This window comes from Hyla sarda, chromosome 4, assembly GCF_029499605.1.
Source record: "Hyla sarda isolate aHylSar1 chromosome 4, aHylSar1.hap1, whole genome shotgun sequence".
NCBI lineage: Eukaryota > Metazoa > Chordata > Amphibia > Anura > Hylidae > Hyla > Hyla sarda.
This window is the reverse complement of record NC_079192.1, coordinates 191,743,607-191,760,952: the sequence shown is the minus strand read 5'-3', so window position 1 is coordinate 191,760,952 and position 17,346 is coordinate 191,743,607. Positions and strand designations below refer to the sequence as shown.

The window sequence follows — 17,346 nt, the reverse complement described above, 5'->3', positions numbered from 1 at the left end:
AGTGAGAACTGGACCTTCCTCAGGTTTCTTTCACTCTAGACACGGGATCGAAAGGCTCCCCTCAGTCAACACCGTCCCCCCCCCCCCCCCCCAACCTGATGGACTTTAAAGGGGTATTCCATGGAAAAATTTACAGATTTGTAAATTACTTCTGTTAAAAAAAAATCTTAATCCTTCCAGTACTTATCAGCTGCTGAAGTTGAGTTCTTTTCTGTCTGACCACGGGGCTCTCTGGTGACACCTCTGTCTGTCTCAGGATCTGTCCAGAGAAGGAGCAAATCCCCGTAGCAAACTTCTCCTGCTCTGGACAGTTCCTGTGATAGACAGAGGTGTCAGCAGAAAGCACTGTGGTAAGACAGAAAAAAAACTCAACCTTAGCAGCTGATAAGTACAGGAAGGATTAAGATATATATATATATATTTTTTTTATAGAAGTGAGAAGTGATTTACAAATCTGTTTAACTTTCTGGAGCCAGTTGATATATTTTTTTTTTTTTCATGGAATTCCCCTTTTAAAGTGGTTATCCAGAGATAGAAAAGCAGAGCTAATTTTGTTCAAAAACACCACCACCTCTGTCCTGAGGCTGTGTGTGGTATTACAGTTCAGCTTATTGAAGTGAATGGATCTAAGTTGTAATACCACACACAACCTGAGAATAGGAGGTATGCTGTTTTTGAAAGAAATCGGCTCTGTTTTCCCTGGTTAACTCCTTTTTAACCACGGATAAACAAAAAAATAAAAAAACAGCACTCCACAGAACTAAATCTATGAATAAGTGCATCAAAAAAGACTCCCTACTTTACGAAACTGCCTTTGAGGAGAAGATTGGCGAATGCTGAAGCCAGCCGAGCCAGATACTGAATTTGATGCCGAATGCATCACTTCCAGCAAGATGGCGGCACACATTTTTATTTAAACAAGATAGGGGGGGGGGGGGGGAGAGGTGAAATACCTGGAAAGCCCATCTTTCTTGAAGTAAGGCACAGTCTGTTAACCCCTTGGTGGTGTTTTTTTTTTTTTTTTTTTCAATACCTAGTCTCCTTTCTTGGCCTGTTGGCCTGGCCATCTTGCTTGAGAGCCAAGTCTTTGCCCTTTCTATTGTTTTTAAGAGGCCTTTGGTCGGAAAAGCAAAAATTAAACACAAACGGACACTCCACTCATAGTAAATGAGGGCCATTGTCTTTCTCCTGGAAACACATAATAGGCATTACATTTTCTTTATTTAATTTATTTCATTTTCTTCACTGGTGGGCCCTTTTTTTACTTTATTTCTTTTCACATACAACATAATGTTGTTACAGCAGAATGGCATTAATCATTCACCTGGTTCTACTGCCATCTCCAGTCATAGAGTAATACAGTCAGTATTCTATTTCTACAATAGGATTTACAGTTTTATGCCAAAAAAGGCTGTGTTGGATGTTATAAATTGATAACATTACATTGTGACAGCGAATTGAAACAGTCAGTGTATTAATATTGTTGGTTAAAAAAAACAAGCTTAAAAGCACATTGTAGTGCAACTGGAAGATGTTGCATGAAATACAGCAATCACTGAACTTACACCAGAAATCATACCAAAAGTATAATGTGCAGTCACATGGCCCAGAAATGGTTATCCCACATGTACAATAATTATTTCTGACACTAAAAAATCTTAAGAGAATGCCTTAAATTTGAGGGATATGACAGTCCTATGTGTATAACAAAAGAAACAGAAAAACGATTTGTATATTTGGTAAAACTAAATATAAATTCACTATACAGTCCAAAAAGTAAAATTTTGCCCTGCACACCGAGGCTCAAATGCCCCAGTTAAGAAAGTGTTAATTGTTGACTGTTTCCAGTGAAAAAACTACTATACTGTGAATAGTTTTGGAATAAAATACAAACTGCAACTGTCAATGAGTGCAAGTAAGGTGAAGCAATGTTTTTATACATGTATGTTAACAAGTAGATGTTGCCTTCCTTGAGATGTTGAAAACACTGCAGCCCTTACAGTGCATTCATTGTATGGCTTAATGTACTTAAAATAAATCCCCCAAAACACCAAGAGTCTCTAAATCTTCATACTGTGTTGGCATTGCTGTCAGTTATACTGTCTGTAGTCATCTCACACATGACAATGGCTTTAGAACACAGATTGGATTAGGAACATGCAATTTCCCCAGTGCTGTCACCAGAAATAACTCATATGAAACACTGGGTTGAGTAAAAAAACCAAAACAAAAAAAACATTATACAAACACATTGTGTTAAAAGACAAGTCATCCCTGAGGTATTTCAGTGCTGGTGTGGTGCTCCAGAGCAGGTCAGGAGCCCATTGCATGGAAATGACCAATGTTAACCATGTTATTGCTTTACCACAGCTCCTTATTCAAATACGTAGAACTAGCAGTCAAGTTATCTTGTTCTTTGTGGCTCAAAATGAATTGATAAAGTTCAGATAGGCATTCAGGAAACCAGTGGGATCCTCCAGCTGAGGGTAGTGACTGATGTGATCATCCAGCACGGTAAAGGTTGACTTGGGAATAAGTTTCCTGTATGGAGCAGAAAAGCTTTTTAGCCATAAAATCCTTCACTCAAACTTTCAACAAAATCTAGCATCATGTCTATGTGCATTTGATGCTAAAGCAGCTCTTTATTTATCCACTATCCACATTAGTGATGTTAAGGGTCTGATCATAAACTGTTGGCAACCATCATAGGCTGCATTCACGTTTTTTACATATGGGTGCTGGATCCGGCTGGGGGACGGGGAAAACCGGGCGCTCCCGTACCGCAGCCAGATCAGCCCGTGACTCCATTTACTTTAATGATCCGACCAGAGTCAAACGGTGACTCTGGTCGACTCAGTTTTGACCCGTATGCGGTTTCCTGACCGGACCTAAAACCATAGTATACAGTCCATAAAAAGGTGTATTGTTTTTCTACCATCCTTAGTGTATGTCAGGAGAAAAGTCTTGCCATGTTTTATTCTAATAAAGTTTGAGCTGTGCATGTCTGTTGTATCATGAAGAGAGTGGGGTTATTTAATCCTTCGGTCCTCTCTATTGTTCATCCAATCAGTGTTCTCCTTGCTCAGCATTTCCTGCCTCCAACCCAGGCCCAATAAATGTACACATCATGTACCCCCAAAAGGCAGCAGGAATAATACTGCTGACATACCTCTTGGGTTTTTTGTTTTGTTTTTACTACTAGCGTAGTTTGGAGGTCTTTGTGATTCAAAGGTATTATGGTGCTGAAGTAGATTATTTTGAACAGTATTTATTTTATTTTTTTTAGAATGGCATAGAATTGATCAGCACAATCAGCAATCTACTTGTATAGTCTTTCATACAGCAAACCATACAAAGAAGATTCCCATAGTGGGCCTGTAGCAGATTAGCAGAGCTCCGGCCACCATCTTGACTCATCGGACCCCTGCACGAGAGGTCCGATGAGTTTCACAAGGCCTGCAACTGCTTTAGGTGCCGTGATCTGCATTGTTCACAGCATCTTAAGGTTTAATCAGGATTCCTGATGTCCACCAATAGTGGCAAAGTCCCGACTACTGATAGAAACCAGGACCAGCTGTCCATGAAGTGAGTGCAGCTCCTATGCTCATTTCATGTTCATGACGTACGTAAATGTATGTCATGGTGCGCTAAGGTCCTCTAGGGTTTAACAAAAACCAGGAATGCAACCAACAAAGTAAAAGATGCACATCTTTCTATTATTGTTTTTCTTTTTTCTCTATGTTGTTACACTTCTGGGTTCAGTAAAAAAAATAATAATCAAAATACTATTTGAGCCCCTGATGCCAAGTTATATGACTGTATTGTATTCTATTACCTCCATGCGCCACTTTGTTCCATTTTCATGCATGAGACCTGCACCCAGAAGTGCTGTAGTGCAAGTCTTTCATTTTATACTTTACTTTTTCCAGTATTCCATGCCGCCAGATATGTCATAAGGCACATGCTATCAAGGGAGCTATACTGCACTGGGTGTGTGGATAGGATTATTTTAGTAAATCTCTTCCACCCTGCTATTGTCCCACATACTGCTACTGCAGCCCCCTGAAGACCATGTGATTTTATGACATCTCGTCTCTGGCCGCCTTGAATGCCGGGAAGGGTCAGAGACCACAGTAAAATAAAAACACTTGCACTACAGCACTTCCAGGTGTGGGTCCTGTGCATTAAAATGGAACAAAGTGGCGCATGGAGGAAATAGAAGCCTATAACATAGTATTATAATTTGATATCATTGGCTTAATACTCCTTTAAAAACAACCATATATTTTCACTCTACAAAAACACATTTATCATGCCAAGATCATACAGTGTTGGCTTGTGTTGTACACCAGTGTTATAGAAGGAAGCTCTACATGATGTGATTTATAAATAAAATGTCTGTTAGACTTACTTGTATTGATCCAAGAATTCTGGATGGGGATTGACTGGATCCAGCGGTCCATAAATTAAATGCACTGTGGGTACAAATAAATATTAAATATGTAATTTAAATAATTTTGCTGCAATGTCAAATTTAAGAAATTTCAATATATTGTCATTGTGTGATGTAGTTGAGATATGTACTTCTTTTCAAAACGCTGCCCTGCTGTCATGGCCAGCCTCCACTGGATTTTAACTCATACAGTCATGGCCGTAAATGTTGGCACTAGAGATGAGCGAACTTACAGTAAATTCGATTCGTCACAAACTTCTCGGCTCGGCAGTTGATGTCTTATCCTGCATAAATGAGTTCAGCTTTCAGGTGCTCCCGTGGGCTGGAAAAGGTGGATACAGTCCTAGGAGACTCTTTCCTAGGACTGTATTCACCTTTTCCAGACCACCGGAGCACCTGAAAGCTGAACTAATTTATGCAGGAAAAGTCATCAACTGCCGAGCCGAGAAGTTCGTGACGAATCGAATTTACTGTAAGTTCGCTCATCTCTAGTTGGCACCCCTGACATTTTTCAAGAAAATGAAGTATTTCTCACAGAAAAGAATTGCAGTAACACATGTTTTGCTATACACATGTTTATTCCCTTTGTGTTTATTGGAACTAAACCAAAAAAAGGGAGGAAAAAAAGCAAATTGGACATAATGTCACACCAAACTCCAAAAATGGGCTGGACAAAATTATTGGCACCCTTTGGAAAAAATAACTGAAATCAGTCGCTTCCTATAACCATCAATAAGCTTCTTACACCTCTCAGCCGGAATGTTGGACCACTCTTCCTTTGTAAACTGCTCCAGGTCTCTCTTATTAGAAGGGCACCTTTTCCCAACAGCAATTTTAAGATCTCTCCACAGGTGTTCAATGGGATTTAGATCTGGACTCATTGCTGGCTTCAGAACTCCCCAGTGCTTTGTTGCCATCCATTTCTGGGTGCTTTTTGACGTATGCTTGGGGTCATTGTTCTGCTGGAAGACCCAAGATCTCGTATGCAAACCCAGCTTTCTGACACTGGGCTGTACAGTGCGACCCAAAATCCGTTGGTAATCCTCAGATTTCATGATGCCTTGCACACATTCAAGGCACCCAGTGCTAGAGGCAGCAAAACACCATTGAACCTCCACCATATTTCACTGTAGGTACTGTGTTCTTTTCTTTGTAGGCCTCATTCCGTTTCCGGTAAACAGAAGAATAATGTGCTTTACCAAAAAGCTCTATCTTGGTCTCATCTGTCCACAAGATGTTTTCCCAGAAGGAGTTTGGCAAAATGTAGTCTTGCTTTTTTATGTCTCTGTGTCAGCAGTGGGGTCCTCCTGGGTCTCCTGCCATAGCGATTTCACTTAAATGTCAATGGATATTTTGCGCAGACATTTATTCTCCCTGAGCCTGCAGGACAGCTTGAATATCTTTGGAACTTGTTTGGGGCTGCTTATCCACCATCCAGACTATCCTGCTTTGACACCTTTTATCAATTTTTCTCTTCCGTCCACGCCCAGGGAGATTAGTTACAGTACTATGGGTTGCAAACTTCTTGATAATGTTGAGTACTGTGGACAAAGGTTATAACCTTGAGATTGTTGATAACTTTTAGACAATTTTGGTTCTTAAGTCCTCAGACAGTTCTCTTCTACTCTTTCTGTTTCCCATGCTTAGTGTGGCACACACAGGCATACAATGCAAAGACTAAGTGAACTTGTGATTTTTATATTGCCCACACCTGTTACTTGCCCCAGGTGAGTTTAAAGGAGCATCACATGCTTGAAACAATCTTATTTATCCACAATTTTGAAAGGGTGCCAATATATTTGTCCAGCCCATTTTTGGAGTTTATGTCTAATTTGCTTTTTTTACTCCCTTTTTTTGTTTAGTTCCAATACACACAAAGGGAATAAACATGTGTATAGCAAAACGTGTTACTGCAATCCTTTTCTGTGAGAAATACTTTGTTTTCTTGAAAAATTTCAGGGGTGCCAACATTTACGGCCATGACTGTATATGCATTATATCATCTATACATTGGGTGGCAGCATGTTATATATAATAAACTCTTCTTCCTGCCTGCAACTATGGCAAAGATATGCATTTTGAAAGGTGTCCCCCACCAGTATCTGTAGGGAAACTTATAATATTGAGAACACAAAAATATCAAGGCCACACTCACTTTCTGAGCAGAACGGTCTGTCTAGGTAGGTGCAAAAACTGATGGAAAGTTATGACATCCACGAGGAAAGGTGTGAACTTGCTTGAAATGCTAAAAACACAACCAGAAACTGTTGTTTTTAAGTATATCTGGACCATAGAATGTTTTACACTTTGGAGGACCCCAGTATGTCTGTTCACATACTTTACACAAATTTCAATCGGCAATAAGGAACTTCCCTAGTGGAAACAGCTGTGCTAGGGGTACCAGCAGCCTCCAGAGCATGCAACCCCTTTAAGGCACTAAATACCTCAGACAATAAGGGGTTAATGCCAAAAAGATAACATATAATAAGTATGTAATAAAAATATATATATATATATATATGTATAACGCTCACTAATGGGGAGATTTATCAATCCTTGTGCAGAGGAAAAGTTATGCAGTTGCCCAGAGCAACCAATCAGATCACTTCTTTTATTCTTAAATGGGCCTCTAAAAACTTAAAGATGCAATAACTCTGCCCATAAATGAGTAAATAACCTTTAGGAGACAACTCCAACATAAAATATTAAAAATATTTTTTATACAAGTATTTATATTCTTAAATAACTCCAGCCAAACCAACAATATTTTTTGTGGCATTTGCATTAACGTAAAAGAAGACCTGTCCAAGTATTACACTGTCCTTACATAAGACATCATATTCAGGAGGCAGCTCTTCCTATAACTGCTTTATAATTAGAGGAATTAGTTATCCCCTTTTCAATCTTGTGGTCATCTAATAATACATAGTAGCACCAGTTTAACAGATTTCTGAAAATGCATTGTATGATTATGGCTTTTAGGGTTTGTACTTACATGGAACTGATGCACTGGCTAAAGCACCCACCCAGCGTTCTCTGTACTTTCTGCGCTGGTTTATATACTGTAAAATACTAAGAACCAAATTAAGGTTATAAACTATTATATTGTTCAGTTTAGATATCCCTCAAAAAGGAACTGGCAAAAGCATTTTGAATAAATTAAATGAAACTATGACTTAGTCTGGACTAAAGTATTGTTTGGTTTGTCCAAATCATACTTGCCTACTTATAAAGAATATCTTGTAATGTCCGTTTATTTGTTTTTGTATTTTTCTGTTTAGGTGTGTATTTAGTAGGTATCTAGTTTTGTTCTGAGCAATTTGCTATTCTCCCTGGATTGGGAATGGTTAATGCTCAGAACCAATGAGAACTCGGATGTGTTTATTTTAACCAGAGTTCTCCTGCATTCTCTGCTGGTTATTTTGTGCAATAATGCTACAATAATGTCTGTGCAATACGCTTCCAAGTCTGCTTGAGCATGCACCTTGTATTTATCCTGTGATGAATCTTAGTTTTAGCCATGGTTAAATTGTCTTTTTTTGTAGATTTTAGTCTGTGTTACATCTGTCGGTTTTTAGGATTGTATGTGCTTTCTGCTTAGTCTGTGTTCACACTGTCTGAGTCTAGTCTAGTTTTACCTGTGCTCTGTATGTATATTTCCTGTTTGGTATCCTGGAGTCTATTTAGACTCATCTGGTTAGGGTCTAGAGTTTCATGTATTATATTTCTGTTTCCTACTGGGCCAGCATCCTGATCACTCGGTGGAGTGTGCCCGCTGGCCAGTAGTCTATTTGGCTTTATCATAATGACTACTCCTTTTGTGGAGTGGGGTGTCCAGTTTGTTTGTTCTGTGTCCCAGTTTTAACAGTGTCCTATGGTCCTGATCAGTTTATGGTCTAGCTTTCAGTTCTTCTGATCATCCCCTGCAATTCCTAGTTTCTGCTGTATACTCGTACTATGCCAGTCTTGTTCATTTATCCATGTCTGCCGTTTATCTGGATTCCGGTTTGTGAACTGTTTGTTAATACACTATATTCTGCCCTGTTAGTATTTGTATCCTGTCTGGTTTATCTGTTCTGGTTTTTGTATTCCCATTCTGTTTCTGGCCTTTGACTGACTATGTATATTATTTGTTTTTACGCCACTACACTGTAGCACAGGGAGGGACCGGCTCCAAGTTGTTTATCCACCGTTTAGGGTGGATGGGTAAGTAGGCAGGGAAAGTGTTGTTAGGGACAGCTTAGGGCTCACTCTTCCTGTCCCCCCAGTCGGTCATGACAATCTCCAGAGAGATATCATGGTGGTACACTGCGCGCAAAAATGTATATGCCCCACCCCTTAATACACAAACCGCACTCACACACCGCCAACTCTTAAAATGTAACATACCAGTACCTTAAACAGTGAACATGGCCACTGGGCAGCTCCACCCTTGATTCTACCCTTTCAGGGGGCCTTCTAGGCATTTCAGAACAGCAAGTAATACTGACATAGTTTATGCATATTTCACCTTGTGTGACTAGCTTTGGTACAGTGGCGATAAAAGATATTTTGTCCTATGCTAACCTACTGCCAAGTAAGTGATTATACTTTAGTGCCCGATAAAGCACTGTCAATGTGAAACTGTTTGTAGCTGTTTGTTGTCCCTGCACCATTCCTAGTCTCCCCATGTATGTAATCATTGAATAAAGAGGCAGACTCCGGACAGGTGGGTGCTGTGTTTTACCATTCTTTTCTCATGGTGAATACTTTACCTGTCTACAACTAAATTGCCATCATTGGTCCTAAGAGCAGTCCACATATCCCAATATTCAGTGTCTGACGGCTGTGTAAACGGTCCGAACACCTCACTGATGCTGCCAATCCAAAAGCAATAAATCACAAATTCACAATAGTACATACAATAAAAAATATATATTCTGATTATTAAAATTACTATCATATATGTTGTATATATTAATTACAGTTTAATACAATTCAATCCATCACAATTTCATTTTTTTTATTTCTTATCAAGTACTGTATTATCCAGTGAAAAAACGCAAAATGCAAGATATGGAAGAGAATGCAGCCATTAGTAGCACCAGAGAAGCAACCAGAAAGGGAGATGTGGAGTTAGGGCTTATACACACTACAAAAATTCAGCAAGGAATTTCCTTGCTGAATTCTGTCAGCGGCCTGTGCCGCCTAGAATCAGGGTTAAGTTTGCACAGAATGTACAGCGGAAATTAACTCCATCAATTCAAAGTTGCAGAATGTTCATTCTTTTGGTAGAAATGCAGGAGTGAAAAAAAATAAAAATAAATATGGGGCGCTCTCTGGCGTAGTAGATTGGGTACTTGGATGAAGAATAAGAAAGCGAAGGAATGATGCCCACCACCGAACCTGTGTGATGGTACTGACCTTTGGGAGCTGTACATAGGGTATAGCATAGCTCCAAAGGGATTATCGGTACGTGGTGGGATGTTTCAGCTTGCTGCTCGGTGCCCCCTTGTCCGTCGCCCCAGACAGGGTACGGAAGCGACAATATTGTAGAGGGAGTGCAGAAAATGCGGGGGTTCTAGCCTCCGAGCGCTACTGTGATGGTAAAATTAAGCGAAGATGCCAATGGTACAAAGGAACTTTTTTTATCATGAATAAAAGTAACAAGTGGACAACGCGTTTCGGCATGCTCTCACTCTTTCCTCAGGTCCACAAAGATAATTTCATGGTATCCTGACTGGGTTCTTCCTGTGTGCTGGCACACAGGAAGAACCCAGACAGGACACCATGAAATTATCTTTTGAACTATTTTATTGAGTTCACCATGACCACTTTATCTGGCAGAGAGTTCCATCGTCTCACTGCTCTTACAGTAAAGAATCCCTGCCTGTGCAAAAACCTTCTTTTGTCTAGATGTAGAGGATGCCTCCTTGTTATAGATACAGTCCTAGATATAAATAGATCATGAGAGAGATCTCTATACTGCCCCCTGATAGATTTATACATATACATTATAATAACCTTTCTGGGTAATGTAGTTGACTAAAAGTCCTTTTCCATGTCAGTCATCTTCAGTGTTTTCCCAGTACCATCTGCAAAGATCATATATAATCCCTCTACAATGTCATTGATAAATATCTATAGTGTGTAACTTCTGTTGTGTGCACTGAAAAGCAGAATCCTACTGCCATTATCTGAATTCAGCATTCATTCCATTATCAAGCTATAAATATATATATTTTCATGACATAAATCTTCCAATGGTTATAGTAATAATACTTACCCTTTACTAAAGAAGTAAAAGTTCATCAGCCTAGTTAGTACTGGTGACAAAATCCAACCATCTTTCAAAATCTGTTGGCAGAGAAAGAAGTAATTTGCTGTAATGTTAATGTAAAAGTATTGTATCTTTTGATGCCTCTCTTAAATCATTATAAAAGGTGTCCATACACTTTCAATAGCTGTTAAATGAATGTTAAAAGGGGTATTCAGAGCAAAAACATCTTATCCCCTATCGAAAGGATAGGGGACAAGATGTCTGATCGCGGGGGGCCTGCTGCTGGGACCCCCAGCGAACTCCCTGCAGCAGCCCGCATTCTATGCGTAGCTGCGTCTGAAGTTTTGGAAACCTCCGAGCTTCCGAGGCGGGGACGTGACGTCACGCCACGCCCCTCCATTCTTTTCTATGGGAGGGGGCATAACTGCTGCAACGCCCCCTCCCATAGACATGAATGGAGGGGGTATGGAGTGGCGTGACATCACGTCCCCGCCTCGGAAGCTCGGAGGTTTCCAAAACTTCAAACGCAGCTACGCACAGAATGCAGGCTGCTGCAGGGAGATCGTGGGGGGTCCCAGCAGCGGGCCCCCCGCGATCAGACATCTTATTCCCTATACTTTCGATAGGGGATAAGATGTTTTTGCCCGGAATACCCCTTTAATTCAGCCAACAGCTATTTCTCCTGACCTCTCCATTTACATAAACGTTTGGCACATGAATGTTGTGTTCTCTATGGAGGGGGGAACCACAGCCAGACAGCTCAGGCGATAGCTTTTCTGTCCCAGAACAGTAGGGTTGAGCAGTTGAAATCCAATACGCCAGACCCATCTCAGTGAGAGTCAGGAGACCCCATGCACTTTAGACAGAAGGCTGGACCTGTTGAAGTCAACAGGTTCAGCCAACTTTTGTCTGAAGATCATAGGGACCATAGGTTTTTAAATCCTACTACTGATGCAAAAACACAATATGAAATATAATCACAATGCTGGCATACCATAGATGTTTCCAACCTAAAGGCTCCTCTTAAGTAAGAGGTGTTGGCTCTTGATGACAGTAATGTGTATATACAGTTAGAAAAAACTGACATATCAAGGTGTCAGAAGTTAGCATTGCACTCCCCCATAAATAGCAAGAACAGGGATGAAGAGCACCATTTAAGATGAGTGTACAATGTCTATCAGTATTGTTAATCTGAGTGCATGCCCCTACAAAATAATAAAATACTGGCTTTATTCTGTAGCTTTATGTGTGGCAACTCAAAATAACAAACTTTTTTACTATTTACCAACCTTCTGAATTAATCTAGGATAGTGTGTTTCAGGAAAGATTCCTAAAAAAAAAACAAATAATAAATAAACCTATTTGCCCCTTAGCATGTTACAGAATACCTACATACATATTCCACAAAGAGACCCTGTATTTTAGTTACAAAATTGCTGACAGTTACACCAAAAAGAGAAGTTAGAAGATTTTGTTTTTGGTATAATTGCGACAAAAAAGAGAATATTCAGTACTGAGCAGGCAGCAACAATTCCCCAGGATAGTTGGCTATGCACATGGGTAATGTAACTATTCACTGCGCATCAGTATTTGGAAGCCCAAACCAGATGAGGTGCAGCTATATCCTTTATACTTTTTCTGCGAAGTTTCCACTCCTGGTTTTAGGCTACCAATAATGATTACAAATGCTCAACCAAAAACTGCCATAGGTGAAAGAGACCTAAGGGTACTGTGAACATTTTTTTTTTCCCGCATTCTCAATGTCATAACATTTTTCTTTTGTCACTGGAATAGCTCTTGTTTCCTGGGATGAGTTTTATTGTTAATGGTAACATTTTTGGTAAATGTAACTTTTAGATGATTTTACTTCCCCTTCTTTATTTATTTTTTATAGGGATGTTGTTGTAAGCTTGCCCCCTTTCCCATAAGCTATGACTGCAAGATCACTGCAAGGCAGGAACGGTTAAACGCAAATAATATGCAATATTTCAAAAACAATGGGAATATTTATACTGGGTAGACAATCATGGTTTACAATCAGTCATGAAATGCCTTTAGAGAAAATGTTAAAAAGGAAACTGTAACCAGGTTCTCAAATGTTTTTATCATTTAATTAAGTTCCCATTAAAGGGGTATTCCGGTGAAAAACTTTTTTTTTTTTTTTTAAATCAACTGGTGCCAGAAAGTTAAACAGATTTGTAATTTACTTCTATTAAAAAATCTTAATCCTTCCTGTACTTATTAGCTGCTGAATACTACTGTGGAAATGATTTTCCGTTTGAAACACAGAGCTCTCTGCTGACATCTCTGTCCATTTTAGGAACTGTCCAGCGTAAAAGGAAATCCCCATAGCAAACATATGCTGTTCTGAACAGTTCTTAAAATGGACAGAGATGTCAGCAGAGAGCACTGTGCTCGTGATGTCAGCAGACAGCTCTGTGTTTCAAAAAGAAAAGAATTTCCGCTGTAGTATTCAGCAGCTAATAAGTACAGGAAGGATGAAGATTTTTTTATAGAAGTAATTTACAAATCTGTTTAACTTTCTGGCACCAGTTGATTTAAAAAAAAAAGTTTTTCACCGGAGTACCCCTTTAAATGAGAGGAGCCAACCACCCCCATCAGAGAAATTAAAAATATGGTACTACACTGCTTGCTACTTCCATGCATGTACTTCATTGTTCCCTCACTAAGTATACTGTATATCATTGACATAAGAGCCACACACAGTATTGTATCTACTGTAAAAATGTCGCTCAGTCTTTTAGCCGGGGAGAATTAAACCTAATTTCTGCAAACACTGCCTTACCTCCATTGGAGAGACACAAGCTCCCAATGTTAATGTGTCCTTGCCTTTGATGTTCATACCTAAGGAAAAACACCATAAGAAAGTTGCAATGTCTAGATACAAACATGAAACTAATGTGCAGGACTGTCACGGCTAGCACATGATGTAACTTACCAGAAGATAGATAAAGATCTCTACAAAAGCTTATTTCACTTATAGGAACAGCACTGTTCCAAAGTTTAATCCCCTTTTTACGCTATAAGACCACAGCCGTGAGAGTGAAGCTGTACTTGATTACTAACCAAATGAGTAGAACGTTGAATACAGAGTACCAAAACTGTAGCTAAAAGCTTTAAAAAAATCCATCTACACAAGACAACTCAATTAAAAGATATAAATACAGATGTAGGGATTATAGTACTTACCTATAAAGCAATTCCTGGGCAACAGTATCTCCATAATCGTGAGAAAGTAAGTTCACTTTTTGATCTGTCAAGCCAAGGTGACTGACCAGAGCTTCTACAATACTGGCCTGTTCAAATATGGAATACCGGTGGAATCTCTGCAAAATAAATGCCATTGTTGAAACTGAGGAAACAAGCAAAACTAGAGATGAAAATAAAAACTTGAAATTTTTCATACACAGATTAAGAGAGGTTTATTATGAATATACCGAGATTGTTTTTAACACAGATCTTTAGTCTTAACTTTTAGTTTATGTAAAGAATATAATATGGTCATATACTGCCCTTTTATAACTGCTTAAATGTGCTAGCAGCTAGAAAAAAAAGGGGTGTTCCTAATGACCACGTTTCGTAATTAAATGAGGGCGTGGGTAAGTAGAGGTCTATGGAGGTAAACATCAACAGTATCTGATGTGAGTACACCCCTTACATTTTTGTAAATATACTGAAGAATAAAATTCAGCTACAATGTAAAGTAGTGCACAGCCTGTATGACAGTGTTTAAAGTTGTTGTTCCCTCAAAATAACTCAACAAATAGCCATTAAGGTCTAAACTTTGGCAACAAAAGTGAATACACATCAGTATTTGTCCAAATTTGACCATAAGTGTCAATATTTTGTCTGCCCACCATTATTTTAAGCCTCCTGGGCAAAGAGTTCGCCAGAGCTACATAGATTTCTACTGAAGTCTTCTTCTACTCCTCCATGGCAACATCACAGAGCTGGAGGATGTTAGAGACCTTGTACTCCTCCACCTTTCCTTTGAGCAAGTCCCACAGATGCTCAATAGGGTTTAGGTCAGGAGACATGCTTGTCCAGTCCATCACCATTAACCTCCGCTTCTTTAGCAAAGCCATGGTCATGTTGGAATAATGCAGTCAAGTCCCTAAAGGGAGGGCATCATGCTCTGCTTCAGTATGTCACAGTACACGTAAGCATTCATGATTCCCTGAATAAACTGTAGCTTCCCAGTACCAGCAGCACTCATGCAGCCCCAGACCATGACACCACCCACCACTATGCTTCACTGTAGACAGGAGGTTTAGGGGAAAAAATAGAGATGGAGCTATATAGTGCCGGTTATCTGCGTTATTAGCAGTGAATTACACAGAATGGTAAAGGTCCTGCTCACCTTTACCAGCTGCCCTATATTACAGCTACAACATTGATAATTGCTTTGGGCAGGTCATTGGTGTGTCAGGAGCAGCTGGCCGTACGTCCCGTCGGGGATGGTGAAGAATGCAGGAGTACAGATGTGGGAGATGGAAATCCCGGCAGGGGTTTCCTTTCCTTCCAGTGAAAATCTGACTGCGGCACTGTATCGCTACACCGGCGTGGTAACACAGGAGTTGGGTGTAAAGTCGTAGTACTTTTTATTAGTGGTCATAAAAAGTAACATACAGGTGTGGACTACACATTTCAGAGGGGCTCCCTCCTTCCTCAGGTCCAGGTTACAGTGTGTAGGTAAAGCATTATATATATATATATATATATATATATATATATACACACATAGATGAATAAATTATACATTTGAATTTTGGCGTGACTGGAGGCCATTGATGGCTGAGTGTGATGTCAGTCTCCAGGGTCTATTGCACAGGTCCTGTTGGTGTGTGGGACTGTATAGGCTAGATCTATAACATTGTGATTTTTTGCCCATTGAAACCAATAGGCCCATTGTGGTCAATGGAGCAGAAAGCTAAACAGCAAGGTCCTGGTAGTTGTGTGGATGGGAGACCCCTGTGTGGGTTCGGGTCCAGGACTGAAATTTAGTGTTGAGGTTATTATTTAATTGAGAAAGACATATGTGGGTTAATTGATACTTAAGAAAGCGTTTGAACAGTGGGAACTAGGTCAAGTGGATTCCATATATGGGCAACTAGGTACAGGAACAGGAGAAAGATTTGTAAACAGTTTATGTAGTGTGAATGAAATGCTTGTATATTATGAATGGAAGGGTTGTAAATAACACAGTTCGCCAGAAGGTGTCAGCAATACATTACATATTTGCAGGAGATGGTATCATGCATAGAGATATCCAGGTTGTGAGTTGTATAAAGTAAATCGGACACCCAGTTTTTTGCAATAGCTAGGTGTTTGTGTGGATAATGATGTTGTTGGTGTTGATGATAGTAATAACAATATAATAGTAGCCAAAAATAATAGGGGAAGAAAATAAAAACCATAGTAGGGGTAATAGTAGCATCAGATAATAGTGTTAGAATAAAAGCATAATATGCTACCGGATGATTTATTATATTGTGGCTTGCACATGGTGGTTTAATAGGATAGAAAAGTAATAAAAATTTTTGTTATTGGAGGAGTTCTCATTATTTTTGCGTGGGGGGTGGTGGGACTAAGTAGAGGGGATGGGGTGGGGGACATGGGTGTGATGTCGGGGGGGGGGGTGCCTGAAAGGAGGGTTCATCGGATTAGCTCAGTGGCTTCATTAAGCCCTTGTGCGGACATGATCAATAGGGCAGATCGTAAAGGGGTCTTCATCATCCGGGTGTTGTTCGGTACAATGTCTTGAGATACTGTGAAGTTAAAAAAAAAATTTGATGTTGTTCCTATGTTTGTTAAGACAGCAGTGGAGTTCCTGTGTAGTCCTCCCCACATATTGCTTCTTGCATTTGCAGGTGATTCGATATATGATGAAGCTGGATTTGCAGTTGACGAAGTTTTTGATTGGGAATTCCTCACCGTTTGTGGTGCTTTTAAAGGTTTTTTGATTGTGTGCTATGTTTTTACAGCATAGACATTTTGTGCTCACACATTTATATGTTCCTTTTGAGAGTAGGGTTCCTTTTATTGTTCTTGGGTTTGCTCTGTTGCTTCAGTTTACTTGGGGCCAACATATTTCTTAGGGTTGGGGCTCTTCTCTAGGTTATGTTGGGTTTGTCTGGAAGAATGGGTTTCAGTACTGGGTCAGTTTGTAGTATGTGCCAATGTTTACTGAGTGCTGTGCGAAAGGTTTGGTGTGCACAGTTGTATGTGGTGATGAAGTTCAAACGGATGTTTTCTGTTGCGTTGGTGGGCACGGTTTGGGGTTCTTTTGGTTTAAGGCAGTCATCTTGAGTGAGTATCCTGGATTTTTTTGTAGGCCTCATTTAAGAGGGGTTCAGGGTATCCTTTTGCTTTGAATCTGTTCTGTACTGTTTTTGCAAATTCGCTTGTACTGACTGAATTGTATGTTTGTGCGCCATTTTTGTAGTGTTCACTGTCGAATGCCAAGTAGCTATTTGAATCTACTTTCTTGAAATGGGTTGCTTTGATAATTTCTCCACTTTCATTGCTGATCTTGAGGTCAAGGAATTCTATTTTCTCGCTGGAATGATTGGATGTAAGTTTGATCCCTCAGTCGTTGTGGTTCATGTTCTCC

General features: G+C 39.7%; 1 protein-coding gene across 3 annotated transcripts in view; it reads right to left on the bottom strand.

The window, feature by feature from the left end:
- Nucleotides 1–1,023: 1,023 nt before the first annotated feature.
- Nucleotides 1,024–17,346, bottom strand: part of MEST (mesoderm specific transcript) — a 34,647-nt gene continuing 18,324 nt past the window's right edge. The window contains exons 4-11 of one of the 3 annotated variants that reach the window (XM_056573172.1): nucleotides 13,923–14,059; nucleotides 13,519–13,577; nucleotides 12,002–12,042; nucleotides 10,719–10,789; nucleotides 9,208–9,309; nucleotides 7,449–7,525; nucleotides 4,412–4,475; nucleotides 1,024–2,541 (exon numbers count right to left, since the gene is read on the bottom strand). In XM_056573172.1, coding sequence (XP_056429147.1) covers nucleotides 2,424–2,541; nucleotides 4,412–4,475; nucleotides 7,449–7,525; nucleotides 9,208–9,309; nucleotides 10,719–10,789; nucleotides 12,002–12,042; nucleotides 13,519–13,577; nucleotides 13,923–14,059 — 669 coding nt within the window. In that variant the 3' untranslated portion in view covers nucleotides 1,024–2,423. The remainder of the gene's footprint in view (nucleotides 2,542–4,411; nucleotides 4,476–7,448; nucleotides 7,526–9,207; nucleotides 9,310–10,718; nucleotides 10,790–12,001; nucleotides 12,043–13,518; nucleotides 13,578–13,922; nucleotides 14,060–17,346) is intronic. The other 2 variants (XM_056573171.1, XM_056573170.1) reach the window with 2 other exon arrangements.